At 47.7% G+C, this 27,232-nt stretch overlaps 12 protein-coding genes across 12 annotated transcripts; 4 read left to right on the forward strand and 8 right to left on the reverse strand.

Moving 5' to 3' along the window:
* Window positions 1-920: 920 nt before the first annotated feature.
* Window positions 921-1,163, reverse strand: N7533_012913 (uncharacterized protein; the record flags this gene model as incomplete). The annotated part of the gene is made up of 1 exon (XM_057109563.1): window positions 921-1,163. One exon carries the CDS (start codon window positions 1,161-1,163, stop codon window positions 921-923), a length of 243 nt encoding a protein of 80 aa, XP_056953148.1.
* Window positions 1,164-3,048: 1,885 nt separating this feature from the next.
* Window positions 3,049-3,351, reverse strand: N7533_012914 (uncharacterized protein; the record flags this gene model as incomplete). The annotated part of the gene is made up of 1 exon (XM_057109564.1): window positions 3,049-3,351. One exon carries the CDS (start codon window positions 3,349-3,351, stop codon window positions 3,049-3,051), a length of 303 nt encoding a protein of 100 aa, XP_056953149.1.
* Window positions 3,352-4,248: 897 nt separating this feature from the next.
* On the reverse strand, window positions 4,249-4,935 carry N7533_012915 (uncharacterized protein; the record flags this gene model as incomplete). The annotated part of the gene is made up of 2 exons (XM_057109565.1): window positions 4,249-4,460; window positions 4,800-4,935. 2 exons carry the CDS (start codon window positions 4,933-4,935, stop codon window positions 4,249-4,251), a joined length of 348 nt encoding a protein of 115 aa, XP_056953150.1.
* A 3,059-nt stretch (window positions 4,936-7,994) lies between these two features.
* Window positions 7,995-8,453, reverse strand: N7533_012916 (uncharacterized protein; the record flags this gene model as incomplete). Its single annotated transcript, XM_057109566.1, has 1 exon — window positions 7,995-8,453. One exon carries the CDS (start codon window positions 8,451-8,453, stop codon window positions 7,995-7,997), a length of 459 nt encoding a protein of 152 aa, XP_056953151.1.
* A 116-nt stretch (window positions 8,454-8,569) lies between these two features.
* On the forward strand, window positions 8,570-8,824 carry N7533_012917 (uncharacterized protein; the record flags this gene model as incomplete). The annotated part of the gene is made up of 1 exon (XM_057109567.1): window positions 8,570-8,824. One exon carries the CDS (start codon window positions 8,570-8,572, stop codon window positions 8,822-8,824), a length of 255 nt encoding a protein of 84 aa, XP_056953152.1.
* A 4,951-nt stretch (window positions 8,825-13,775) lies between these two features.
* Window positions 13,776-14,036, reverse strand: N7533_012918 (SDR family NAD(P)-dependent oxidoreductase; the record flags this gene model as incomplete). Its single annotated transcript, XM_057109568.1, has 1 exon — window positions 13,776-14,036. The coding sequence occupies one exon, from the start codon at window positions 14,034-14,036 to the stop codon at window positions 13,776-13,778; it is 261 nt and encodes an 86-aa protein (XP_056953153.1).
* Window positions 14,037-14,310: 274 nt separating this feature from the next.
* On the reverse strand, window positions 14,311-14,676 carry N7533_012919 (oxidoreductase short chain dehydrogenase/reductase family; the record flags this gene model as incomplete). The annotated part of the gene is made up of 1 exon (XM_057109569.1): window positions 14,311-14,676. The coding sequence occupies one exon, from the start codon at window positions 14,674-14,676 to the stop codon at window positions 14,311-14,313; it is 366 nt and encodes a 121-aa protein (XP_056953154.1).
* Window positions 14,677-15,248: 572 nt separating this feature from the next.
* Window positions 15,249-17,260, forward strand: N7533_012920 (sugar porter family MFS transporter; the record flags this gene model as incomplete). Its single annotated transcript, XM_057109570.1, has 8 exons — window positions 15,249-15,291; window positions 15,355-15,430; window positions 15,493-15,538; window positions 15,597-15,848; window positions 15,919-16,108; window positions 16,186-16,850; window positions 16,904-16,976; window positions 17,028-17,260. 8 exons carry the CDS (start codon window positions 15,249-15,251, stop codon window positions 17,258-17,260), a joined length of 1,578 nt encoding a protein of 525 aa, XP_056953155.1.
* A 399-nt stretch (window positions 17,261-17,659) lies between these two features.
* N7533_012921 (short-chain dehydrogenase) lies at window positions 17,660-18,643 on the reverse strand (the record flags this gene model as incomplete). The annotated part of the gene is made up of 5 exons (XM_057109571.1): window positions 17,660-18,060; window positions 18,110-18,178; window positions 18,233-18,393; window positions 18,445-18,478; window positions 18,544-18,643. The coding sequence occupies 5 exons, from the start codon at window positions 18,641-18,643 to the stop codon at window positions 17,660-17,662; spliced, it is 765 nt and encodes a 254-aa protein (XP_056953156.1).
* Window positions 18,644-19,647: 1,004 nt separating this feature from the next.
* On the reverse strand, window positions 19,648-20,563 carry N7533_012922 (uncharacterized protein; the record flags this gene model as incomplete). The annotated part of the gene is made up of 4 exons (XM_057109572.1): window positions 19,648-19,848; window positions 19,901-20,014; window positions 20,078-20,189; window positions 20,256-20,563. The coding sequence occupies 4 exons, from the start codon at window positions 20,561-20,563 to the stop codon at window positions 19,648-19,650; spliced, it is 735 nt and encodes a 244-aa protein (XP_056953157.1).
* A 1,342-nt stretch (window positions 20,564-21,905) lies between these two features.
* On the forward strand, window positions 21,906-24,122 carry N7533_012923 (uncharacterized protein; the record flags this gene model as incomplete). Its single annotated transcript, XM_057109573.1, has 13 exons — window positions 21,906-21,970; window positions 22,024-22,146; window positions 22,205-22,223; window positions 22,274-22,463; window positions 22,526-22,572; window positions 22,628-22,682; window positions 22,760-22,854; window positions 22,911-23,177; window positions 23,230-23,351; window positions 23,403-23,575; window positions 23,633-23,698; window positions 23,753-23,833; window positions 23,899-24,122. 13 exons carry the CDS (start codon window positions 21,906-21,908, stop codon window positions 24,120-24,122), a joined length of 1,527 nt encoding a protein of 508 aa, XP_056953158.1.
* Window positions 24,123-24,597: 475 nt separating this feature from the next.
* On the forward strand, window positions 24,598-27,121 carry N7533_012924 (Zn(II)2Cys6 transcription factor; the record flags this gene model as incomplete). Its single annotated transcript, XM_057109574.1, has 5 exons — window positions 24,598-25,767; window positions 25,821-26,595; window positions 26,657-26,739; window positions 26,799-26,857; window positions 26,920-27,121. The coding sequence occupies 5 exons, from the start codon at window positions 24,598-24,600 to the stop codon at window positions 27,119-27,121; spliced, it is 2,289 nt and encodes a 762-aa protein (XP_056953159.1).
* Window positions 27,122-27,232: the final 111 nt, after the last annotated feature.

Below are 27,232 nucleotides of genomic sequence, written 5' to 3' on the forward strand. Positions count from 1 at the left end.
GTTGAGAGCTAGGATAGGCAGACTAGGCGATAGTGGACTGTATTGATGGCCAGATAGATGTCATTGTTCACCAGCTGTAGACCAAAGCTGAATTGGAGACAATTTATTGCGACAGCAAGACCGGGGGAGGCAAAAAGAAGCTAAAAGACAGGATGGACGATGGGGATCAGATACGAAGCGTTCTGAAGAAACAAGCAACATAGAAGCTAAGTGATTTTTCGTAAAATCAACGGACGTGATCAACAGCATCAAAAGAAGAGCAGGAACGGGACAGAAAGAAAGCAGTAGCATACAGGCGAGGGGCCGAGGAAATAAGGCCATAAAATGCAAATACCTGGATAAGGCTGGCAAGATAAGCCTGCAGCCTGGCGTATCATTAATCAGGTAATGCATCAATGATGATAATAGCTTGCATGTCGAGCGTCACAAACAAGGACAGATGCTACGAATAGCTATGGAGGCTATTGATCGCTAACTAGAGGGTGTCGCCGTGGCTGTCAATGATGTAAATCCTGACCAGGTAAGGGACTTCGTTCACGACATGGTGACAGGAGGGAATTGGAGACAAGGTTGTTACAAAGACGGACACGCTTCCTCGAGATTGCGATATCAGGAATCAAGAGAAGCAAGGCACTTAGCATCTTTGCCGTCCAGTCTCGTAAAAGTCACGTTCAGAGTTCAAGGATCGTGGCAGCAGGGCTGAATGTGCCACCGGCACTGATCGCCGAGGCTGTCAACATGGTAGCTTGCAGCATTACGGGGACTCAGGACGACCATAGATCACCACCACACATCGGTCAAACGTACCCTTCCTTTAGAGCAACTGACGCATGGGAACCCCGCGCGGACCGGATATCTGCATTCTGGCAGCCTCGACGTCGACACGCGACGAGCAGATATGGCCCAGGCGGGAAATATCATTACCATCTCACAGATTCCAGATCGGCTCCCGAAACGATGGGCATTGTATTGAGGAAAGCGAGGAAGTTGCTTGAGGCGTACCATTGCGGGGACCGGCCAGTCTTGGCAGCAATGATGGCGGAGAAGGCGAGCCAATCCTTCAAGTAGGGTGGAACACCTAGCGCTGACGCCTGGCGCGCGCGGCAAGGGGCGCTGCGAGCTAAGGCTTCCACGTTGTCTGGAACTCGATTAGAGGTCAGCATAGACAGGAAAGTGGCTCAAACTTGGTTGGATATCTACTCAGCCATCCTCTTCAAGCTTCGAGGAAAAATCCAAAGGTCTAAGAGAGCCCCGATGCTGGATAACAGATAAGCCTCAAGATAGGGCTTAAAAATCAGAAGCGTTGAATGTCGGAAACACGCATGGGGGCGTAAGTAAAGCTTCCCAATCTTGGATGGAAATAGGTGGAGTGGTAGGCAGTTGATGGAAGAAAGTGGAGGAGAGGAGGAGGCCTCGGGTAGCGCAAAGAACGTGGTGACTTGGACAAGCCCTGGAAGTGATAGAAGACCGGCAAGCATGGTATCTCCGGGGTACCACCAAAGGCAGTGCCACCCTTAACCGGAATCCAATGGATAATATTCAGCGATCTCGGGATGGATTTCCACTATGTTTAGCACTGGTGCTGGCTGATTCTGGCCCGTGGATTTGACTCAGAGGATGAGTCACATCTCTGGCCCAATCTTTTCAATCCTCGGTGACTGGCTCTTCCTGTCCAATATGGTGACATCTTTTGATAGTGCTTTCTGATATAAAGCCTCAAAGCGGCCATAATGGGGCAGCACTGGCGATCAGGCATTGTTTAGAAAACCAATAACGGTCTTTCTACGAACCTTTGCATGTTTGTTTTAAATTGAGTCTGTGCTACCAAGGTTCATGATGGTCTCTACTAGTAAGAAGCAAAGTGCCCAGGTGTACTTACTAGCAGCTCCTTGGCGCTTGAGGAACATAACCCATACAGCAGTCATCTACCCTAGGCATTAGCCAACTCCCAGTGACATTTTGTTGCAGTACTTAGGTATCCATGGATATCATGCGATCCTGGCTCAGACCTGAGGGGATATTTTTGGTCTAGAGAGTGAGAGAGAAGGGCTTTTGCCAACCATGGGACCTTCGCCTTGGTTTTTGTTCAGTGGTACACTGCCTTTTGGCATTCAATTGTTCTTGCCTTTGCTTTATGTTCTGTCTTTATCCTTACGTTGCTATCGCTACTAGATGGTAGTTCTTATATCATTGTCTTCAATCTGTCTGCTTTTGATGGAATTGACATAGTACACTTCCTGTTTCACTACGAGATATTAAGTTGGGAAATGGCCTGCTGTGTGACTCGTCAGTTCTCTAGGTGTCTGTCGCACTCCTGTGTAGCTGGGTTTCCGGTGTGTATTTATCAGATCAAGTTGTACATCGGTTGTAAACGATTGTTCCGTCCTGCCAAGCTTTTTACTTCCAGTGATTCGGATATCAGATCAGTGTCGCCTGCTTTCGTTAAATAGAAGCCAAGTAATCGATACTTGAAAGCGCAATTTTAACTTTCATGGCCACGTGAATAGAGTGAGAAAATACCATTTTGAGAGATGCGCTAAGCGACAAGATAAACCCCTGTAGTAGATGATAGGACGAGTACAGGCACTTGGAAAGCATGATTATAAAGATAGAAAAGTCAACAAATGCACAAAAATAGTACAAAAGCAGGTTCAAGATGATCACAACAGCACAGCCGGTCGAGTGGGTCAGTCTTTCACTTGACGGCGGCGAAAGATTTGCAGTCTCCAGGACAATGTTCACAATTTTAGGAACGATATCGTTGACCAGAGGAGTTGCAGCTTTTATGGGCCTTACGACTCGATTCATGAGATACATTTCGATGTGCGCCTGAATCGAGCCTCCGAGTGGCTGTTTTGTTACCCGACTGGATAAAGCTTCATTGGACTTTGAGGAATTTGCTAAGTCCGATCCCTCTCTATCCAGCCCTGGAGAATGGTCTTAGATCGTTTAATCTTGCTTCAATGTTAATTCTGTAGAAGTTTATGAGGGGTCACAAAAAAGCGTTTAACTTGAAGCTAATTGTAACTGGTATTACCTCATGATGATCTAGGGAGCTAAGCTGACCTCGAGACTTGGAGCCTCCCCGAAGAGCTTTTCCTCGATTATAGGATTGGCGATTCCAAGGGTACATTTCTCTTCCGTGGTGCTCACCTCTACCATCGCTTTGTTAATCACAATCGTTGAAACGCTGTCGTTTCCGGAGTTTGCTGCAAAGCGTAATACTGTGCCAGGAGAGAGAAACACGAAGTAGCTATCGAGGTGGCTTCCGACCAGGATTTGACCTAAAAGGAAGCTGAGCTGGCGGAATAAGCTGATCGGGGCGCCACTGGCAGCCTGAGCAATACTCATGTCGCTCATACGGCACCTGCAGTTTGTGCGGCTTAAAAACTTCTGGAAACGCCCCGAACCACCTCACACACTGAGCAAGAGTTCCAAAACCGTCATCTTGACTTCTCGCATGGGACGGTCACGAGCGCTCCAGACGTGCATGCAATTACTTTCCACTATTGAAGACGGTCCGATTCGCCCGCCTGCGTACAGCTGGAATGTATCGGCGCCACGAGTGGGCTGTTAGGGGGACGACCACGGCAGTCCATAACACTTTAAGTTTCTGAGTCCGGAGCTATAATAACGGTCCCCTTTAAGCGGGCCCTTCCAAGGTTTCGAGTACCTACTAGTTATTCTTTTCCAGTACTATTCCAGCCTGGTATCATATTTCTTCGATATTGTTGTATTTTTATATTTTCTTTCTTTAATGGGATTGGTATCTGTTGGGAACTCAGCCAGGCATACTTCGCAATCAAACCCCCGATGGTGTAGTTGGATATCACGTTCGGCTGTAATATTTCATGCACTGGAAAAATTACTGCCCCCATCCGAATTTGGAATATCTTAGGTTTCAGATCCGTTATATATATTTTTTCGCTTTTCCTTTTTACCTTCCTCATGGTTCTCTTTTTGGTATTTTGATCGGCCTCACTGGTCCATTGAGCCGGTCGCGGCACCCTTCCTTCTGGCGTCTGTCAGCGATTGCCGTAACCAACCTTCTCTTCGCATGCTCGGGAGCCGGCTATCTCGCCAGCGTTCCAGTTTTTTGTCCAATCAACTGCTGGCTTCACCGACGTTGACGAGCCCGTAGTCCCCGCCGGGGCTACGTTTTCATCTTCCTCGCTCGCGGACGGATGCCACGCTGCGGGTTGATGTATCTTTCTCAGATGGAGATTTCGGATGTTTTCGCTCTCAGGGTTAAATCCCTGGGCTTTGCAGAATTGAGGCCGATGTGGGTTCCTTGCTTGTCGCAGCCATCCCATCCTTGACACTGCCGACATGCACACCTACTTTCTGTCGCGGCTGAGGCTTCTTAGCAAGTGCGGCCTCCGCCTTGGCAGACACCACCAGGAATGGCTTCTCTGTCGCAGTGGTCTGCTTTGCTGGTAATGTCCAATGGCTTTCATAGCCTGGACTGGAACGGAAATATCAATGAGTAGGAGGGGGGCCCTAAGATTATTGGTCCTTGCTACCACTGTTCTAAGGACGGGTGATCCGAGACGAGGATTATTGGTGGGGTAACGGTCACTGTGAATCTTGATGTTCGCTGCGGGAGCCACCGGGTATGCGGGGAGTACCTTGTTGATAGGGGCTATGTGACGAGGGGCGAGGGTAGGATTGCTGTACTGCGGTTAGCGAGGGCTCCGTCTTAGCCTTGGATGAGAATCAGGGCCCTGGGGGCAGGATGGCTAGGCTAGTGGCGGCTGTTCATCGGGGCGGGATCCTCAACCACAGCCTTTAGTTTTTACTTAGCCATTGGAGTTCGTGACCGGGGGAAGAGGGCGTTGTTCTTCCCACCCGGCGACGCTCCTGGTCCGCCATCTCCTTCCTCCAGTTGTCGCTGCCGCTGCTCCATAGCACGGCTCCCACTCTGTGGTCGTCCATGACTATCACCGAAAGTTCCCTCATAATAGAGTACAGCACTACTAAAGAGAACGCCGGGCAACAATTACAAATCCCATAAGCGTGACGCCTGCGGACAGAGCTGACTGTCTGGTCGACTAGACGGTGGCGGGGAACCAGCCAGTTCTTATGGATAAAATCAATATAGAGGCCTGGCGTTGTCTTGGCATTGTGAGGAGTGGTGTTACTCAAGGAGTTGGTCTAAGACAGCCGAGACCGGGGATGTTGCTGTGAAGTACTCTCGTGTCGAGGTTGGATCGAGATCATTTTTCGTCGTCCATGACTTCTTTTGTGATGAAGGAGCGGATGTGTTTCGAAGTGACCTCCAGGGCCGGTTCGATGACGGAGTAGAATTCTGTGACCTGTAGGATTTCATATCAAGCTGTTTGGCTGGAATCAAGACCGCTTATTTATGTACTAGTATGTTCCCAGGCTTGTCCGCTGAGCCATAGCTCCTCCGCTGACTGATGGGAGCGCATTCTACCACACCACAGCAACTTAACACGTTCTAACACTTACACTACGTTAAACAGTCAATTAAGAAAGTGATTATGATAAAAGATGAACCATCGATGCATTCATCGCTATAAATTAAAACGCTAATGTGTTGCGGAAATTGCCACTCCGTCACCTCGCTGTGTGAACAATGAATGTCATTAAAGAAGCCGGGACATCACGACTTCGCTTTCGGATGGCGAATCATGCAATAGAGCTGCAAACGAATGAGTTAGCTAAGAAAGAAAGAAACACACGAAGTATTTTCAATCCTTGCAGATATCTCTTCATCCGCACACTCAATCTCCTTGACGAGCTCAAATCCCATTTTTTCATAGATCGTCACATTCGGATATCCCTTCGAACTCTCCAAGTAACAAGAAACTCCTTTGTGATCCGCCTTCTCCATAACGCTTTCCATAAGCCGCTTTCCCATACCCATTCCGCGGGCTTCAGAACCGACACCGACCACGTTTCAGAAGTAATACCCGTCTGGATCGGTCTATAGAGCCTTATGGGCCTTGTTCTGAACTTGCTTCCAGATCCAGTATCGGGATACGTTCAGCCCGCCACGACCTAGGAAGCGGACATTATTCAAGGACTGGCGGAACGATAGGATGCACTCTTGCGCCCAGACAGACCAGGTCTGCGACGCCGACACGGACTGGGGTGACACCACCAGCCAACCCCGACGGCGGTTCCCGGTGTAAAACCGGACCTCTCCGTCGACCTCTTCGTCGTCCACAGCGTGGGCTACTTTGTGCTATCCCAGATCGGACAGTTACAGCCAGACCGCACTGAAAGTGCGCTGCTAGTGATGCCGCATTTCGCTGTATATTGAACTGTGCGAGACGGAGTGCAAGTACGAGTCTAAAGATGATCATGATACAAACGGGGACGAGGGCTGGCACACCTGCGAAGGATCGTTAAATGCCCATCGGCAATAAGGGTCATCCGCGAATGCTTTCTGCATACAGTCACAGCACCTGCGATGTCCGACTCGGCTGAGTGGAACGATTTCGATTGCCATGATCCATTACTCGTATAGGATCTTGCTCTCACTATTACGGTATTTCAAACATCACCGACCAAGATTCAGAGATCAGGTTTAGAAAACCGAATACCGTTTCTACTGACTCGTATAGGTTGGGCCAGATGCTATGGCATAATAGTGCGAATGGAGTCGGAGTGGATGAAGGGAGAAATTCGCCATCTAAGGAGACCGGGTGTGGCTTGTGCCCACTGATCGATAGGAACCAAAGAGAGGGGAGCTAGAGAGGATAGGTCTATGGGGTTGTTGCAAGCGGGTTGAGACTCTGGAAGAGTAGGAACCAGGGGAAGTGAAGTCATTTTTACGGCTCTTTAGGGGGAGAAGGCTCAACCTCATATCGGGCGCCCACTCACACTCCACTGCTGCTTATCCTAGCTCTTATCACTTCGCTCGCAGCGTTGACCATGCGCCCCTAACCTGAATAGGCAGCTCTACCTGGTCGATCTTTTCAGCAACCGTGGCTTTACATAGCATTAGGCAGCGTAATCCACGCATGTCAATGATTCGGGGTTTAGTCATGTCATCTCGCCCTTGTGATGGAGAGATTGTGCCGATAACCGAGAATATCCGCAAAATGCAAGGATACTACTGGACAGCTTTTACATCGACCTCCGCTTTGTGTTACTGAAACGTGGGGGCTTGTGGTTCCGATTCATGAGAGGCATCAAAATAGCTGGGGGAGCTAAGCCAGATTAAGCAGGTTGTCGCGGCAAACTGCATCGTATTGGCTCCTGTGCCGAGTAAAGCGGGTCACAAGATGCAGTCTTATCGGCAGTCGTTGATCTCAATGAATATTTAGAACAGTCGCTCTTGAGCCGAAGATCGAGTAGGGAGCGCATTATCGGAGATCGATAAGAGGAGTCCATGGTTCCTGTCCACATAGCGTGTAGCTTATTTTGATCCTGAGTCGTCATTGACAGGGGTTTGCTGAGTCGATCTGTGATCAGGTCCTGAGCGGGCTAATGTCCGCAGGGCCGGCTACAGAGCGAGCGTACCGATCGGCTCTTAATAGATGGCCTTGAATCCAAGGCAGACAAGTTTCTTTTTTGTATTCAATTGGCCTGCTCGTTCTACGCGAAAAACTAGCGTGGCCTGGTAATTGAAAGCCGAAATAAAAGCTTGAAAGGGATCTCTGACAATCAGCTTCATCACATTATTCTCGTCACGCCATATTTTTCACCATCGACTGGTATGCTAAGCAGGTAATATTCAAGCCCATTTACCGAGCACAGACATCAAAACAAGACCAGATACCAATGACACACCACCAGTCTACGCCTCGCCCAATTTCGCATTCAACATCTCGCCCCCTTTGACGATCCACTCTCGAGCCAGCAGTTCATACCATGCCAATCCCCAACTAGAATCCCTAGCAGAGAGAGCATCCAATGTACCCAGCACAACCAGATTATCTTTTCATTCCCATTCCAAGAATGCAAAACGCCAAGTCCGATCGCCATTCCAATTGGAGCTATCAGAGAAAAGGTACCTGCCATCAGTGCCTTGGATGGAAAGATAGCCCCAGGAAGCGTCGTAATCCGAGCACCAAGACGAGACCTTCAAAGAATTGGTGGAAGACAATCACCACCAGGATAGTTTTGCACAACGATTCCTCAGTAACGACTAAAGTCAGACCGATCAGGATACTGTTGAAGAGAATGCCGGCTTCCATGAGAAGGACCGTGAACTTTGTCGTGGGCTTTGTGGGGTCCTCGCCGTGCGAGTGGCCGAGATGTGCGATTGTCGCGCGTCGAGGGACCTCGATCCGCTCTTGCTGGCGTGGACTCTCCCTGATATTCAGACTCATCCGTACTAGGCGCAGAAGCGCTCTTCGCTGCACGGGAACTGCCATGACTCGACGGCCTGGGTACCCGAACAAAAAGGCGAGGTACACTGCCGACCATGACGATGGCGGAAGTTGTTCCTTCGTAGTCCAGCTCGCCGAGGCAGTCATTGGTGAACATCAGAGTGGCATGGGTATAAAGCTAGAAAAATTGCAAGTTTGGTTAAATCAACTTGTATTCGCAGATTGGGAGTCGAGAACTTACATGAATGAATGCTGTCGAAATAATGATGCCAGTCCGAATCTGGTTGATTACGGTCATGACGACCGAGTTCACGGAAGCAAAGGGCAACTTGACCAGTAGTATTGGGGCAAATATTCTTATCGCACTTGTAGCGAGCATTACGAACAATGTTCCAATCCGAAGCTGGATGTCACAATCTCTCGTTCCTACTCCACAGGATGAAGACGACCCTTCCGATTTGCCCGATACCAACGAAGTGCCTGAGATCAAAGAGAACGAATTAGCACAGATCGGATAATCACCAATCGAGAAGATTAAACTCACTCCACGCCGGCATGGAAATGGCAGTTGGTTGACGATTCTGTCGTCTCTTCTTCGCTCTCGTGATCGTGTGTTTCTTCTTTGCTAACGAGAACGTCCTCCCCACTCGAGTCGAGACAGTATCTTGAAGGATGAAAGGTCAGAAAAATTATTTCGGGATCAGTGCGATTGGGGTTATCATACGTTTGACTGCCATGTGAATGGCAACCTGTATAAGCTGCAGGAATCCCGGTCGTTGGCGTAGCGGTTACAGAAACCAGCACCTCGCTCCAGCCGAGTCAATACAATATCTGATCACAGTGTTAGATATATTCTCTGAAAATTGTAGAGAATGAATACGAACACGTCGTCTCCGTGAGCATGGCAGCCAGTGATCATCGAAGAATCACCGGTCGTCGTCGCTGTTGCAGCATATGCACGCGGAAACGCCAAGAATACGGCGACCGACTTGAAGATCTGCATTGCAATGAAACCTCGAGCAGCAGAAAACGAAACAAAAAGAAGAAAAAACTCCGAAACCGCTTTTCAAGAAGCGTTACTGCGTAGCGGAGTGAAAGACAGATCTAGGACGCTGAAAACGTGCGATTTGTCGACTTCCCATAAAGATTCCAACCTGCCACGGGGGTCGCTTACAAGCTGACCATTGCCAAGCAAGACAGACCCTCTTTCCGACCGCAGCCAAGAGCACCAAATGAGCCATTTCTCTTCGGGAGGAACCGCCTTTGTAGTATTTGTCTTCTTCCAAGGTCCTCGCCAAGCATCTCCTGCGGACTCCGCTCCTCTTGGTACTTGGCATCGGCGAGAAGTTGTGTGCCTGGCCGCGTGAAATGGGTTGTGCGGACAAGCTTCCTCGAAGGTCCTTGCTTGGCGGTGTCAGTGTCTCACTATAGAGAGCTTCGGTTGTTCGTGATCGGGTTTGATGGTGGATGGTTGCCAAGCGAGAGATGTGGTAGCGGTGAATGCGTCGAGCAACGGAGTTCATCGAGGACCTTCGCAGCAGGTTGTTGAGATGATGAGAGAGGTTCACTTCGGTCGATAGCCTTTGAATAAGTACATGCAGAGGCAATGCACTAAGTCTGCAAACTAGAGATGGTGTGCCGTTGTCGTCGTTGCAACAGCAAAGGTCTCTAGAGACCACCGAAGAGAGGGAGATGAGAGTGCGAGCAGTGTGGAGGGTTACAAGGCTTATCCCTTACCCGTCTTAAGTATTGATAGAGACGCTAGAAAAGCTTGCGCGACGGGGGGGGATTGCGATGGAAAGTTGTCGCCCATCACGAATCAACAATCTATGGGTGTGCGGCTGAAAAGGAGAGTGTATATGTGAAGAGTAGAAGCCTGTGAAGCATATACGCAGAGATAAGAAAGGAATTGGTGATATACAATGCACCGAAACAATCATGGGTTTTGCGGTGGAGGTGGAGGTCAATTTTGATATCTTTTGCGATGGAGGTCAGGATCGTGATTGGTGGTGTCAAGTGTAAGAACACATTCCGCAGGCGATGGAGATGTTGCTGGGGTCAGCGGTGACGCTGCAGTTTGGCATCGTGGTGACCATCTTGGGCTTCATCTTTCCCGATGGGGGGTTGCAAACAAAATCATCACCCACACAGTACGGATGTTAATACTAGGGCAGGTTCGAGGTCAAAAGGGTCAACTGAGAAGCGTGTGCTAACGCCTCACCAGTGGTGCAGTTGTGTAGCTCCCGCACCGCCTCCTAATCCGGGGATGCCCTAAACAAGGTACTGGGTAGTGCATGGCTATCTCTGGGCTATGCAAAAGAAGTCACAGAGGGGTGGGTGGCACGAGTGAGACCTCCCAGTGGGAGATACCTAACTCCGATAATGTCTTTTTTTTTATACTCTTTCTCCACTATTTTTCTTTAGTTTCTTTTTGGAGATTGATCTAATTACCTATAATATTCTTTTTTTATTCATTGAAAATAGAATATAATTATACTAAGCTGACAATTATTGGTATATCATATTGTGATGCTGGGATGGGTTGGAGTTGAAGTCTGTACAAATCTGTAAAGTTGATCCTCGCGAACATAGCCCCACTTAGCTATTCCCTGTTATGTCGGAGCGCGTCCCTATCCCGCTGTATAAAAGGCGTAACCACCTTCAACCTTGCAGGTCAGGGCTATACTTTCGGGGGCGGGCACGAACAAGAGGTTTCGTGATCAGCCGAGTTTTGGGGCTGAAAAGAAATCAGGAGATGATGATCCCTGCAAAGAGATGCACGGCCCCTATGAGGCTCATTCTTGATTAGTTTCTAGCTCTCAGTAGCTCACATGTTGGTCAATATGTGAGTTGAACTAGTAGCCAATGAATTTACCATCTACTGGTTTCTTTTTTCGAGTCGGTAGCCAAAAGACTAGCTAGCATTCAACATTCATGAGTACTCTACCCAATCATTAAAAAGCAAGTCAAGTGGTATATTCCCCATGAAATCAATAGACACCTCATTCATGAACATGCTGAGGTCATCGCCAGCGTCATCATTCATGGCGACCTGGCCATCTTCACCAAAGACGAGATTATTTTCACTTGAACGGATCCATGAGCTCTGGTATTTGCTGCGCGATATCGTTGAACAATGGCATTTGAACCTCTGAGCTTGCGTTATTTGGTAAGAGATGGTCTTGTGTGTCGAGTGCCAAATTCAGCGTTGGGAGCGATTCAAATCTGGTGCAAATTCGATCTAGCATCTCCAAGCAGCGTCTGGCCGAAACACTTCTCTTAGCTAATTGGCGAAAGCAGTCTCGAGCCTCAAAGACTGAATGGTGCCAAGCGGCAGTTCCTGGTTATATTGATATTCCGTGCCCTTGCCGAGGAATAATACTAAAATTACCAACGTGGCTTGAATCAAGCAATACGTGGCGTACCAGACTAAGTGGTATGATGCATCTTTGTAGCACATGCAGAATGTTGCAATATCGTGCACATTCTCCATGGCAACGTCCAAGGATTTCTCCTCTGCATCAAATCTGGTCGGTAGATAACTGTGGTATTTTTGACTGCCGCGCCAAAGAAGAATTCGAAGACCTTTGCTCCTTCCATCGAAGGACTGAGCGTGGTCCGATGAACCAGGGTGGGCAGTCCGTCCAAGTGAAACAGCCCCGCAGTGACTTTTGCCAACCTCGTCAAGTCTCGTTCGAGTAGTTCAGCCAGACGACACTCTATTCTAGACCCAGCGTGTTTCTTGCCCGATAGATATTCGTGATATATAACGTCTGCAATTCGAGCAAGCTTGGCTCGGCAATAATGGCGGAACAAGTTGTCGGGTACTCAACTTCTTCTGGTACAGGGAATTCAAGCGAGAGAACCCTATAATCGTAAGCAAGGGGTATTCCTGATCGTCTCTTGAAGGAACATTCATACCTTATCATAAACATTTCGAGGGAGGGCGATATCGATGAATCCATCTGTCATAGTTGGCGGTCGGCCAGTGGTGATATTGAAACCACCTTCGAAGCAGTACATCGTCCAGAAGAGCTGTTGCCTTCTTTCATGGCCGATGTGTATTTTGAGCACAGGCCACTTCTCGATGGAGCCCAATTCCAAGAGCAAGTCGGTAAGCAAGACCAATATAGTTGTACCCGGTGTCTGTTTGGTCTTTCTTCCCGAGGGAGTTCCGAGAAGCAGGAAGGCTGGACAGTCCTGACGCTACCTGATTCCAGCATCTGAAGCGACAGTCCTGCTCGAGCTTTGGCGTAAAATCCTGAAGTGTCTGGATATTCGGACTCGGTGTTCGAAGAACAAAATTGACCAATAGCGAGAACAAGGTAATAGGTAACCCTCCATGGAGGGGAGGCTTTGCGTTGTGAGGAGACCCTCTCCTGAACGTCTTCTCGTGTAAGACAGGGTAGTGAATATGATAGAGATGAAATAAGCATCGACAAGATTGTTTGTCACGTAAGAAATGCTGAGACCAGGAGGGTCTCTGGCAGACCGGCTTGGTGAAATTTTCTCATCCTTTGCGTTGCTGCATTTTCATCGTTCCGGTCATTGAAGAATCTATCTCTTCCAAAAGTTGTGAACCAGAACTACTCCCTGTGATACATTATTAATCAACGAAACAATCAAAGCTTTCTCGCGCGTTCTACTTACCAAGACACCCCGCCTCGGTGGTCGAGAGCGTGGCCATGCCATCCGTGGGGAGAGAGAGACCCTTCATTCCATTCATAGCTATCTGGAGTAGCCTCATCGCTCTATCAAATTGATGACCGGAATCGAAAGCATCGACGTGCTCTTTGAGGGCGGATTCGTTGGTACGTTCGCTAGCGCAGCTTCGATGTTCAAATCGGGATCGAGCGACTGAAGGAGTGATCGGAGCCGAGTGCACCGATACTTACAGTATCGAGATTTCTCCGAGTTAGCGGAGTACGATACGGGGGCCCTTCAAAACTACATGTCTTCCCCGTCTTTTCACAAAATGAGCATGGGCCGTTCTCGCCGGAGTGCAGACACTGGCTCTGCGCTTTCGACAGTTCGTACAAGCTCGTGCTGCAGGTGCAAGGGTATTTTTCCGTACAGAACGTCTCACGATATAAGGGCCTATATCATTTGCGAGGTCCTTAGTATAGATTACACAGATGCATGTCATTCAAGGCCTGAAGGACGATGTTGGCAGGCATTTCGTCATTGGATGCGGAATGTCGGAGCACAGCCGGCCGATGACGGATTTACCCCAGCATTCAATCGGTGGCGCGGGTACGATACGGCAGTTTCAACTCAGCTAAATAAACATCTATAATAGTATTTATGCATTCTAAACTGAATATACTTTGAAAATTCATATAATCGAGAAATATGTTTTTGATAATTCAAACTTTTTTCAAGCGGAATTTTGATTGACTTCCACTGTCGGTTGGAACGCAATCCAGGCGAAGTCGACAAGAGAAATGTAGTACATTATCATTCAATTATTTAGAGTGCAATGGCCCCTTCATCAACGACAATGTCTGCCCCATTGATATATGAAGAGCTCGCACTGCTAAGAAAGACGACTGCTCCGGCGACCTCCGATGGGCTACCCATTCGACCCATAGGATTGCGCTGGCGCCAAATTTCTCGATGCGGAGCAATTCCGTCACCCTCATTAAGGATTGTATCCACATACCCAGGGCTCACGCTATTGACGCGAATGCCATATCGGGCCCATTCAGCAGCAAGGGAGCTTTTCAACATCAAGAGAGCCGATTTGCTCACGTTATACTGCGACTTGTGGTTGGGGAAAGTACGCGGTGTGCAGATATGCTTGAGATGAACGTGATTGAACCTCCGGATCCTTGTTGACCATCTGTCGAGCGGCGGCCTGGGCGCAGATGAATGCACCTGTAGTGTCGATATCCAGCATCTTTCGCCATGAGGATATGGGCATCTCAAGAGACTCAATAACACCGACGATACCAGCAAACGAGACCAGTATATCGACTGAATCTCAGGACGCGGGCTGTCTCGTCTACCGCGGTACTGACAGCTTCTTCGTCCGTAATGTCGACTTTTTGGTATTTGATTTTGGTTTCAGGGAATTTAGCTCGCAGTTGAGCGATCTCCTTCTCGGAATTTGCAGGTTGATATCAAAGATCATAAGCCCCTGAAGACCATGCTCGAGGAGGGCATTGCATCCTTGAAGACCAAGAGTTCCGGCACCACCAGTAACAATCGCATTTCCTCGGACAGAAAATCGCTTCTCGGCACCAACAGCGGGGTCGCCTTCGAACGTCGATGCAGGAGCGGGGGTCATAGATGAGGGACTGCCATCGCTAAAAGCCATCGACGGGACTATACGAGAAGTAAGGTCTTCTCGACTAGGTAAGACCGTCATGTTGAGAGGTTTAGCTACTGAGTCGTATGACAAGGGTAGAATGGCGAAGGCTAGATTGCAAGCAGCATGGATGTGTAAGGTTGGAGTGATCAGAGGCCCGTGGCAAAAGGCTAAATAGCCAGCCACTAGGTCGTTTGAAACCGGGCAACATGGTATCGGCGGATCAAAAGAAGCCGTCGGCCAGTAGAAATCCGAACTAGAACTGTATTCTGCGAGGATGCAGCTTTTGGTCAATCCAGGCGGAGAGCTCCACTTATGTCGGGACACTGTCGACCGAAGGATATCGACAAACAGCATCAAGCTACATACTAAAAGCTAAATCATGTTAATTTGAATATCGGAGTCATGATGGCCGACATACTACGTTCGGCACGAGTTGGTAGATGCAAACCCCCGTTCCTGGTTCACTAGATCCGAGATCGGCAATGGGGTATTTTATCTTCTTGCTTATTTTGGATGACTCGCCTGCTGGTCTACTTCACCCCTTGTCAGACATAGTTTTCTCACTATATTCATTTTTTGGTAAAACATTCAATATTTTTAATTCGATCATTAGACTCATCAGCTCTGCAATGTCGTCTAACGAAGAAATAGGCAGTTCTCATGATGATGCCGGTCAGTGATGAAGCCCCAAGCAGCAGTGAAAAGCGCCATATCTCTCTTAATAACTCATTTTAGGCTATCGAGGAATCATTAAACAACCTTACATATTCTTCTTAGCATTTTTCTCCAGCATTGGTGGAATGCTTTTCGGGTAAGTCATTTGTCAAATTCATTACAACTATTATGACTAAATCCATATTATGGCCGAAATAGATATGACCAGGGAGTAATTAGTGGTGTGCTAGTGATGAACAATTTTGTCTGTCTCCATTGCGCCCTAGCTTCAAATGTCAGGAATCTCTAACATACAAGTCTAGGGAAAACAATTTCCTGTCCTTGCCGCCAACGCCACTCTTCAAGGATGGATGGTCTCTATTTTGACCCTTGGAGCCATGATAGGTGCACTGGCAAACGGACCTATTGCGGATCGCTTGTCCCGAAGATGGTCCATTCTTTTAGCCAACAGTATCTTTCTGGTCGGATCCATTATACAAGCTGCGTCTGTCAATACCGCAATGCTGTTTATCGGTCGTTTCATCGCGGGTTTAGCTATCGGTCAGCTCTCAATGGTTATTCCGCTGTATATCAGTGAACTTTCGCCAGCGAATCTTCGAGGGGAGTCTCATATCTCTGCAACAGGCTAGTATCACTTTGGGAATCATGGTTGCATTTTGGCTTGATTATGGCACGACAAATATTGGGGGAACTGGAGATGGACAAAGTCCAATTGCCTGGAGATTACCTCTCGCTTTGCAGTGTGTGCCGTCATTGATTCTAGCCAGCGGGACATTCTTTCTGCCATACAGCCCCCGGTGGCTTCTTATGAAAGGTGTGTCAAAACTATCCACTATGCTGAATATCTGACTCTGCTAATATTTTGTTTTGTTTTTTTTTTAAAAAAAATAGATCGCGAAGAAGAGGCACGCGCGACCCTGGTTCGCATCCGCCAAGTGTCTGAGAATAGTCCTTGTATTGAATCAGAGCTACTCGAGATCAAGGCCGCTGCCATATTCGACAATGAAACGTCTGATTTGCTTTATCCAAATGCAAATACTAATATCCAGCTCACCATTGAGAGATATAAAGCTCTTTTCACTGTTGGACATCTACGCCGCCGTTTAGTTATTGCCTGCACGATGCAAGTTATTCAACAGTTCACGGGGATCAATGCGATTATCTACTACGCGCCGCAGATCTTTCGGAACATTGGTCTCTCGGGAAATTCCGTTGATCTTCTCGCTACGGGGGTAATTGGTGTCGTCAATTTTTTGTCTACCATACCGGCAATCATGTACATGGACCGGTGGGGCCGCAGAAAGGTACTCATTATCGGCGGCATTGGGATGGGAATTTCTCAGCTCATCGTCGGCACTATATACGCCGTCTATAAGGACTCTTGGGCAAGTCATAAGTCGGCTGGATGGGCAGCCGCGAGTTTCGTTTGGATTTATATTGCCAACTTTGCGTTCAGCATTGGGTGTACTAATTGGATTATACCTTCGGAGATCTTTAGCCCTGGGGTTCGGGCACAGGGTGTCGGAATTGCGATTGGAGTCAACTGGCTCAGCAATGTAAGTCACAACAATTATGAAAAGCGAGAACTGTACTAATATACTTGATTTAGTTCGTTGTCGCCCTTATTATCTCCCAAAATGCTTCAAAGTATTCTACATTCGGAACGTTTTATTTCTTCCTCGGTGAGCCTCCAAAATCCCCAACCCTAAAGAAAGTGTACTAAAAATGGGTAGCATTCTGTATTGGTCTAATATTTTGGACCTTTTTCATGCTTCCGGAGACGAAAGGTGTTGGAATTGAAGAGATGGATAAATTGTTCGGAGGTAACCAAGGTGAAGCCGATATCAATCGAATGCGGGACATCAGGGAAGGCTGGGACTTGACTCTGGAGACATGGAAATTTCGAAAGATCTTTATCCTGAGGTGTCCCAAATCGAAAAGGTGTAGATGGGTTCATTCTAAATAGAAAGGTCGAGCAAACATAACGACTCTCAATTTTTTATCAGAATTGATGATATTTGAAGATAGTCGATTGGTAAATAGATCCTTGGATTTAAAAACTCAGTGAAAATAAACCTTGGGACGATAAAATGCGACTTCTCGATTTCACGCAGCCTGGACAATGTCCAAGCAGCTGGAAGTAGTCTGTATTTTGTGATGGACTTACGGATGATAGTCAACTCTGATAATACTCAATCTTCAAAGGTCTCGTGGCAAATGATTTAATAAGTAATTTTGAAATAAAGTACCACTCATTTACCTGGACATTATGAAAGTACTTCACTGAGAAAAGCATTTTATTTATCTACCTAATCACAGTTATCTATAGTCTATGTCTTCTATGACTGCTCTTTTGCGCGACTAATCAAGGCAAAACATAGCCTCCATCAATAAGCACGTCACTGCCGGTCATATAGGTAGAGGCATCACTTGCCAAATAGAGATACAAGCCCTTGATCTCCTTGGTATGACCTTGTCGTCCTAGAGATGACATGCGGTATGCCTCATTAATGCAGCCAGGGCTAGCACCCATTTTGGTATCGAAGAAGCCGGGGGAGACAATGTTCACACGAGCAAATTCTCTCCATTCGCGAGCAAGTGACTTTCCAAAGTGGGTGACAAAGGCTTTGGTGGCATTGTAAACAGGTTGATCAACGGGAACGTTGACAATTTTCGCACTCATGCTAGATGTGAGAATGAGATTTCCAAAGCCCTGGCGTTTGAAAACTTCACCCACAAACTTGGAGCAATAGACAATACCGTCAACTGGAGATAGTTAGAAGTGATCTTGATCTGAATGACGAGTTTTGCCTACCATTGACAGTCATCTGCTTGTGATATTCTTCCAAGGTCTGCTCCAGGATGGGCTTCGAGATTGCCATTCCTATAGAAAATAGTCAGAATACACTTATATCTCTTTTTGCGTCCAGAAGCTCACCAGCATTAGCGACGAAGACATCGATTTTTCCAAAGTCTTTCACCACCTCAGTGATGCTCTTCTGCACAGAATCGGCATTCGAGACATCGACCTTGTATGCCTGAGTTTTGATACTGTGAGAAGTAGCAAATTCTTGTGCCATTTTAATGGCAGCCTCATTCCTATGGATCTTTGTTAAAAATAGTCCGTTGGCAGAGTTTGTTCAAACTTACGAATTGTACCAAAATGCGACATGAGCGCCGGCCTCTGCCATCGCCTCAGCAACGGCCAGACCGATCCCATCCCCGCGCCATTTACAATCACCACCTTACCCTTTAAGCTGAGTTGGTCAAAAACATTGGTAGGTGTGTTAGGGAAAGGGCGAGGGAACCCGTCACGGACTTGGGCGCAATCCTGAGAGTTCATAGACATGTTGGGAGGTTGTAATTAGAAATATGGTATGCTGGAATTCGGCCCTGGATGAATGCCGTACCTGGTCCCTTTTAAGTCTCGGCTATTAGAGCAACAGGTCGTAGAGTCGGGTGACAAAAGCCCGCTTCGGCGCGTTGTCACCCGACATAATGATGTAGCATCGCGTTACCCCACACCCCGCACTAATCTAAAGAGAGGCCTCGGTTTCGCTCCATTTAAATACAGATGGCTTTACTTCTTACACAGGAACAGAACTATTTATTCTTTTAAAATCAAGATGAGAATATCCATGTATTCCTACCACCAGAAATGTATTAACCTCTTAAATGAACATTGCAATTGACGGCGGGCCATTTTCAAATTTAACCGACCGGAGCCGATTGGAAGGTATGTATAAATATGGGCAAATTTCTACAGCTCATCAATTTATGAAGTGAATTGACCATTTAGCTTCATCCACAATAATATTTGACGAAAGACTTGCAAATTCATTTCTCTTTGATAGTGTTGACCTGGATCACAGATCGTTGATCTCAGCCGGTTAATTAGCCGAGGCCAGAGTTTTGTTGGATACAGGCGACAGAGGGCTTGAAGATTTTTTTGAAATTACAATATGAACTTGAAGAATTCCAAGGTTTTCTCTAAAAATATTACCGAGCTTTGACTTATATTCTTCTGGTGGAATTGTTGGTGGAAAAGCCTGAACGGACCGAGGATCGTCGCTCGAGCTGAGAGCAATATTTTCCTTCGATATTTCAAGTTCCACGATAGTTCATACAATCTGAGCTCCAACTTCTTTGACAATATTTTTAGAATCTTAATGAATTCATTTACGAGCGATTACTTGATGACCTAGGTATTCGATGCGATTGGGCATAGAAAGAATTTTGGAAACCAGATCAGCAAATCTATTGCCACTTTATAAGATCTATACAATAAAAGAATCCCAGTCTATAACGCCATATACATGCCACGTCTAGTTCATCATTCCATCAAGTGCAAATTTATGCAGAAGCACAGTGACCACCGTCAACACGCAGGTCGGCACCAGTCATCCAGGCGCTGGCATCGGTAAGCATGTAAATGGTGGGTCCCTTGAAGTCCTCTGGGGCACCCAGGCGACCGAGAAGAGCTCCGCGCATCCAAGTCTCCTCGACCTCCGGCTTCTCCTTCAGAAGGGCATCGGTCATAGAAGTGCGGATATACTAATTGCGCTATTAGTATTATATATAAGTGTTGGATTTTAGAGAAACTCACTCCAGCGGACAGGGTGTTAACGCGGATGTTGTGCTGGCCCCATTCCTGAGCGACTGATCGGCACATCTGGTGGACAGCGGCCTTGGAGGAGTTGTAGGCGGTGCAAGTGAGACCCTAAAATAAAGGAAAATCGTTAGCACTCTGATTTTATCTGTAGAATTTTTTGGAAATCCTCACGCGGTTGGCAATCTGGCCGGACATCGAGGCAATCATCACAATGCTACCGGGTGCCTTCTGCTCAACGAGAATACGCGAGAAGTGCTTGGCGGGGATGAACGTTCCGAGGACACTAGAAGAGATAATGATTAGTATTCTGGTTCGAGTAATTTCATCGACGTCTTCAGGGTCGCCTTACTTGACATCCAGCATCTTGCGATATCCTTCAACGGGGTAGTCGAGAGCAGGTACCATCTGTTGGATACCGGCGCATGTGATAAGACCGCGCATGGGCATGTTGCGTTGCGAAGCTTGCGCGGCGATATTTTCGAGGATCTCCTTGGTCGCGGCCTCATCTGTGATGTCGCACTTGGTGTAGGTCGCCTGCAGACCGCGAGAAGTGGCCAGCTTCTGAACAGCAACCCACTCTTCGGGACTGGGCTCAGAGAGGAGATCCAGGCAAGCAACATCACCACCGGCTTCAAGGACAGCAGTGGTCAGGGTCATGCCGAGTCCACGACCACCTCCAGTGATGACGACTGTGCGACCGCGGAGAGGAAGAGTTCATTGGTGGGCGCGAATGCGGCCGGAGTCTCGTAGGACTCTGGCACGACTGCCGGGAGTGTGTGGTCGAGGGTGGTGTTGGAGATAGAAGGAGCCATTTTGGGAGGTAAGATTGAAGGAAAAAACTTTGAAAGATGTCAATTGCTATGTTTTGGGAATGTGCACTTCATATAGGGCAGATTTTCCTGATGCAATGCAACACCAAAGCACCCACAGCTGGCCATGGTGCAGAGTGGTTATACATTGCCCAACTAGGGAAGTTTTGGGTTGGAGAACCACAGTGGAACGCTTGCCAAAGCAATCAATTTGCCTAAGCTCCAATTTCCAGACTCCTTCTCCCGAGTCCGACAAATCATGCCGATTATCGCTGGCACCGGCCCGGCCGATAGTGGGGTTTCTGGAAGTGCATATGGTTACGCTTTATGGTAATTCATGGGGTTGCTCAAGGGGCGCGGGGCATGGGGTAAACCGAGATGGAGAAGACGGGCTGGGACATAGGGCTGCGAGACAGAGGCGAGATAACCAGAAGGCAAGGAATCAGCGAGGCGTACAAGCTCCACATGACGAGCAAATCAGAGCGGAATATTTGGTGCTTAAATCTACCTAATCTGGAAATATTTTTGACATCCTTCTCGGTAACCAATCACGCGCTGGAGACATAGCTTTTAGCCGGGACGACGAGGTCACTTGTGGGGGGGATGACTCGGTTCGGCCCACCGATATCTTTTCATCGGAATCGCAGGTACGTGAGGGTTGCCGAGTTTTGCTCGTGCGTCAAAATTAGGTCTACAGGGGTTTGGGGCTAAAGATCTGAAGAGGAATGATGAGGATAATCGAGCTTTTAGCTCGGAGGGAAGAGTTGGCATAGAGGACTTTAAACTTCGTGATATCTGATCTGCAAGGAGGGCGACCAATACACGGGAAATGGCAGGACCAAACCTACTCGATGCGGTATTTTTGTGCCAGAATTCTTCCTGTGCACCCCGCAATCCCGGAGGTCGCCCGCTTTTCAGACCCGGATTTTTACGATTCCGGGGCACGCGTTCTTCTGATTCCCCGGTCCCCAACTACGCCATGGATTCCTGGAACCTTGAATGGCGCCACTGATTCGGGCGTCTCAAACGTGGGTGACACTTCAGGGTCGTTTTATAAAAGGAGCCAGAGCCCCACTACAATTGGACTTAGACAACGTGCATGTTTACTTTTGCATCGCCTAGAACTTCTCACTGCGGTTCTTTGTTAGTGCAGTTTTCCCCTCAAAAAGAACTTCTCCTTGAACGGTGCCATGACATTTCTCACCGGACGAGAGTTGGCCTGGGCCATCACGGCCACTGCTGGCAGCGGTTTCCTGTATGTTATCCTTCTTGAGGTGCTCAAATGATATCCCTTGCTGACCTTCAAAGCCTTTTTGGCTACGACCAAGGTGTGATGTCAGGTCTTCTGACTGGTGATGCCTTTGTTGCGAGGTTTCCTGAGATCAATACAACCAAAACTGGACATGGTAGTTCTGCACTACAAGGCACAGTGTAAGTGGAGATGTACCAGCAAGCGCGAGACCGAAAACTGACAATTTTTCCTATTTAGTGTTGCCATCTATGAAATTGTGAGTCAATCGAAGCAAGGCATCCTCGGTCCATATTCTGATTGAAACAGGGCTGCTTCTTAGGTGCTATAATCTCGTTGTTTGTCGGAGAGATGCTTGGTCGACGCAAGTGTATCATGGCTGGATGTGTTATCCTCAGCATCGGTGCTGCTTTGCAATGCAGTGCATATGGAATCCCCCAACTTATTGTTGGTCGTATCATCGCTGGTGTTGGCAATGGTCTCAACACAAGTACAATCCGTGAGTTATTGTTGTCTCGGGGATGCTTTTCAGAACCAACTGACATATGTCCCCTTTTCTAGCTGTCTGGCACTCTGAGTTGAGCAAAGCAGCAAGCCGTGGAAAGGGAGTAAGTCGCCTTATTTTTAGTAGAATAAAAGGAAGTATACTGACAGAAGACCTAGCTGGCTATTGAATTGGCCATCAACATCTTTGGTGTCATGCTCTCCTACTGGGTTGGTGAGTAAAGCTGAGTCCCAACTCCATTATGCATCTTACTTACGTCTGGCAGACTATGGTTTCTCATATGTCTCTAGCGAGGCACAGTTCCGCTTTCCAATCGCACTCCAGATCGCCTTTGCTATCCTTACATTTTTTCGGCGTTGTCTGCCTTCCTGAATCTCCTCGATGGGTACGTCAAATGACGCTTGCATTATGTGAATAGCATATAGACTAACCGCAATCTAGCTCATTAAACATGGGAAAGAGGATGAGGCCCGCCATATTATTTGGGCCCTGCAGGACAATGCACGTGAAATCGATGAGCATGATACCGTCGTCAGTGTTGATGTCAGGGATATCGCACAAGCTATCCGCGAAGAGACTGAAGCTTCAGCCGAAGGGTCTTTCAAGTTGCTCTTCAAGGATGGCCCGCAACGTTTCTTTACCCGAACTCTTCTGGGCATGGGCGGACAGATGATGCAGCAGGTATCGGGCATCAACCTTATCACATATGTGAGTAGCCAAGTTCACCCGATTATCTTTACTTTTGCTCATTCAAGGATAGTACGCAACAGTCATTTTCGAGCAGTCCGTAGGAATGGACCACAACACAGCTCTGTTGTTGGCGGGTTTCAACGGCGTGGCTTACTTTTTCTCTTCTCTCGTGCCTATCTGGGTCATTGACCGGTAAGATCAAGTACATTTGCTATCCTGGGAAGAAATACTAACATGATACAGTCTTGGTCGCCGCAAACTTATGATGTTTGCCGTGATTGGACAGGGTTGCTGTATGGCTATTCTGGCTGGTACTGTCTGGGATGGATCCCATGCCTCTGGTTTGGTGGCCACTGTTATGCTGTTCCTGTTCAATTTTTTCTTCGCCGTCGGTCTTCTGGCCATTCCTTGGCTCTGTAAGTTTTTTCTATCCCTTCCTTTATTCTTCCTAGCCATGCTAACATCTCTCACAGTGCCTGCTGAATATGCACCCCTTGCCATCCGAACACGCTCGGCATCCTTGGCCACTGCTACCAACTGTACGAAATCAAAGTCAACCTATCAATTGTTATTCAAACTAACATAATAAATAGGGATATTTACTTTCCTTGTTGTGGAAATCACCCCGGTCTCAATTTCAAGCATAGGTTACCGGACCTATATCTACTTTGCCGGTATGCACCTCTTAATCGGGATTCTTTGACTATTTCCTCTTCGCAGCTTGCTAACATGAGAATAGTTTTCAACTTCTGCTTCTTTCCCTTGATCTACTTCTTCTATCCCGAAACACGACACCTTACACTGGAGCAGATCGATCATCTGTTCACCGGCGAAAAGGTCAAGCTTTACTGGCAATCATCTATGGGAGTGGCTGGAGATGCAGAGACTCGCATTGCCCACGACAAAGATGCCGTTGCTCACAGCAAAGATCCTGAAAGTGTGCAGGCCCAGCATTTTGAATAGATTTATGCTTCAACTTGTAGTTAATTGAAATATCATGTTGCAAGCCTGCAGCAAACTGTGTTTACCTTTCAAAGATCTTGTTATTTTATGGGATATTGAGCATTATACATGTAAATTATCGAGCAATATCATGGATGGAAATTATGCTATGACGCAACTTCTCTCCAAACCAACATACATAGTAAGTAACACTCAACTTAGACCAGACTGGTCCTGACGATCACCTCGCTTCTAGCCGAGTTCCTGGTCAGTTATTGTCCTATGACGAGTTCCGCCGCTTTTCGGGGAGACCCCGGAAAACTCACTCCACGCCGGCCAAACTCCTCGGGAGGCCGACCAACGGCAACGCAGCCGGTGGGGCCGAGTTGGCGGTTAAAAGTTCTCTTTTCGGCAAGTGGCTTTTATGTAGTCCTTCCATCCCCACGTCCTCCAGGCCCTCCATCCCAACCCCGGATTCTGGCCTTTGACCAGCAAGATGACAAGCACAATCGTCAATATTCTCGAGGCAGCCATGGATACTGACAAGAGCCACCCACCTCCATTTTCGCACGAAGATAGGCATGATACGAAACAACTGGAGCCTAAGAAACGCACCCGAACTGGCTGTCTCAACTGCAGTCGTCGCCGACGAAAATGTGACGAAGAAAAGCCGACTTGCACTGGTTGTAAGCGACGAGGCGATGAGTGCCAATGGCGCATGCTAGGCTCATTTCGCGATTCCAACATCAAAATACTGGAATCTGATCACCCATCGATGAGCCAGGGCGGCGCCGTGAGCAAAAACAAGCGCCAAAGTAAATTCAAGATCTTGAATGCTTTGCCTGATCAGCATCGCACTAGAGGGGTCAAACGTCCTATCGAAGAAATCTCCGATCTATTGGCGCGAAAAAGCCCCTCTATATCGCCTTCTAACGCCAATAGCGCTATGCCAGCAAGGGTTACGGCGCCAGAGGACCAGCGAAATGCCACTACTGCTTCTGGATATGCGGATCAACCTTCCGATTCGACTGATATTGGTCCTCCTTTGTCGCCCCCGCTGACCGGTAATGCATCATCCCATACGTCACAAGGCCCCAGTAAAAATTCCCCCCACTGCGATGTCATCGAGCAGGATGCAAGTCATTTACACCAGCATGGATCAACTAGCCAAGATCAATACCCGGCCAATCTGCATTGTGATTTTCAGCCTCAACTATCTGATCATGATTCACCTCACGCCTATTTGGACTCCAGTCCTGGATACGCTATCGATGACCTTGCTACGCTAAGGAATCTCAACGGCGCTCAATTTCATTCCTCTGTGGAGGGCTCATATCAAAACGTCCCGTCTCCTCTCTTTGATCATAGTGTCTTCTCCGACCCGGCGGATCTCACCAATGATGTCTTCCTTCCGGGGTCGGCCTACGAGGCCCTCCACACGGCGTTACGAAACCGCCAGTTATGGACTGCCAGACCGGGTGTTACAAGACGGGCCAGCTCACAGGGCTCTATCTCGCAAGCTCATACGCCGTCAGGTCTGAGTGATAGTTCTTTCAGTCGATCTACGCGACAGCCTCAGCGTTCTAGTGCAGGGCGATATTTTGACTTGTCTCCAGAGCGAGAGCACGTTTTGTGGCAGAACTACCTGAATGAAATCTGCTCATGGGTAAGCTTTTTCGCTCTTAGCGCAGCAAACATTCTTTGGCTAACCATTGATAGCTCGACATGTTCGACAACAATCGGCATTTTGCTTCCACGTTTCCCCAGATGGCAAAGACATCGCCGCATTTGCGATACTCAATTCTAGCTCTTTCAGCGCGACAACTGGAGAGAGAGCAAAACGAAAAGTCCCAATCAGAGAGTTTGTCTTTGTATCAAGAAGCTATTCATCTTCTGTTCCCTGAATTAGAGAGTAAGAGTACGCCCGTGATTGCCTCTTGTGTTATTCTCTGCGTTTTGGAAATGCTGTCCTGCAACCCAAAAGAATGGCGACGCCATTTGGATGGGTGTGCTTATCTGATTCAAGCCGCCGGTATCAATGGTTTCTCGGGGAAAGAAGAGCAGGCTCTTTTCTGGTGCTTTGCCAGAATGGATGTTTGTGGTGGTCTCATCTCCGAGGAGGACACTATAATCCCAATTCACAACTGGAGACCCAAAGACATGAGCTGCTCCGAGGCGTCACGTCTGTTTCTTTCATCCAACAAGACAAATTTCGACACATATGCCAACTATACTGTCTACTTATGTGCAGTAACACTCGGTGTCCTGTTCGGATCGACATCCAAAGCCCCGCACCCCTGCACATCTTGCCAGTCATTTCCTGAAGAGGATGGAAATTCTTATGTCCACCGCTGGGGAGAGTTGTTCGCCCATGTGGAACAATGGTATGAGAACCGGCCCAGCCAGATGAAGTCTATCTTCACTGTTTCCAACCCTAGCCAAGTTTCGAGAGATAGGCCCTTTCCAACGGTATTATATGGGAATGGATGTGCCAGTATGTTAACCGCCATCAAACTACTTGGCTCTTGGAACTAATCAGATCGAACAATTTCCAGTCTCTGGTAATCAGCTATACCATGTCAGTGCCTTGCTTTTACTCCAACGGAAGCCGAAGACAATAGTACTTTCAAAAAAGCCGGTATGTCTCAAAAGTTTCTCATGGCTTTTTTCTCATGAATATCGGTTAACAATATCCAGAAGTCTGTCCTTTGGCATGCTCGCCAAATTTGTGCCATCTCTGCTTCAAATGCCCATCAGTAAGTATCTTTGATTTTTGATAACTCGGATGACCAAAATACTGACTGTTTCTCTTCTTTAGTGGATGCTGGACTAATGCACTGCAGCCTCTCTGGATAGCCGGAAAGGTCATGTCACATTATTCAGAGCATGAAGCTATAGTCGAGACGCTGGTCCGAATCGAGCGTGAGACTGGATGGGCAACTACATGGCGAGTTGAGGATCTGAAAGAATTCTGGGGCGAATATGATAACGAAGACGAGTGCGATGCCGACATGGACTAAGGAATATGAGTGCTACGAATTACGAGCAAAACGCATCTAGAGTTTTCATCATGAATATAGAAACGCGAGATTCACTCCGTCGATCTTCTTTCAGCCAAGGTCAACAAATAA

This window comes from Penicillium manginii (genome assembly GCF_028828005.1).
Source record: "Penicillium manginii strain IBT 31320 chromosome Unknown utg000010l:1.0-1143873.0:1.0-1144522.0, whole genome shotgun sequence".
In the NCBI taxonomy this organism is placed as follows: domain Eukaryota; kingdom Fungi; phylum Ascomycota; class Eurotiomycetes; order Eurotiales; family Aspergillaceae; genus Penicillium; species Penicillium manginii.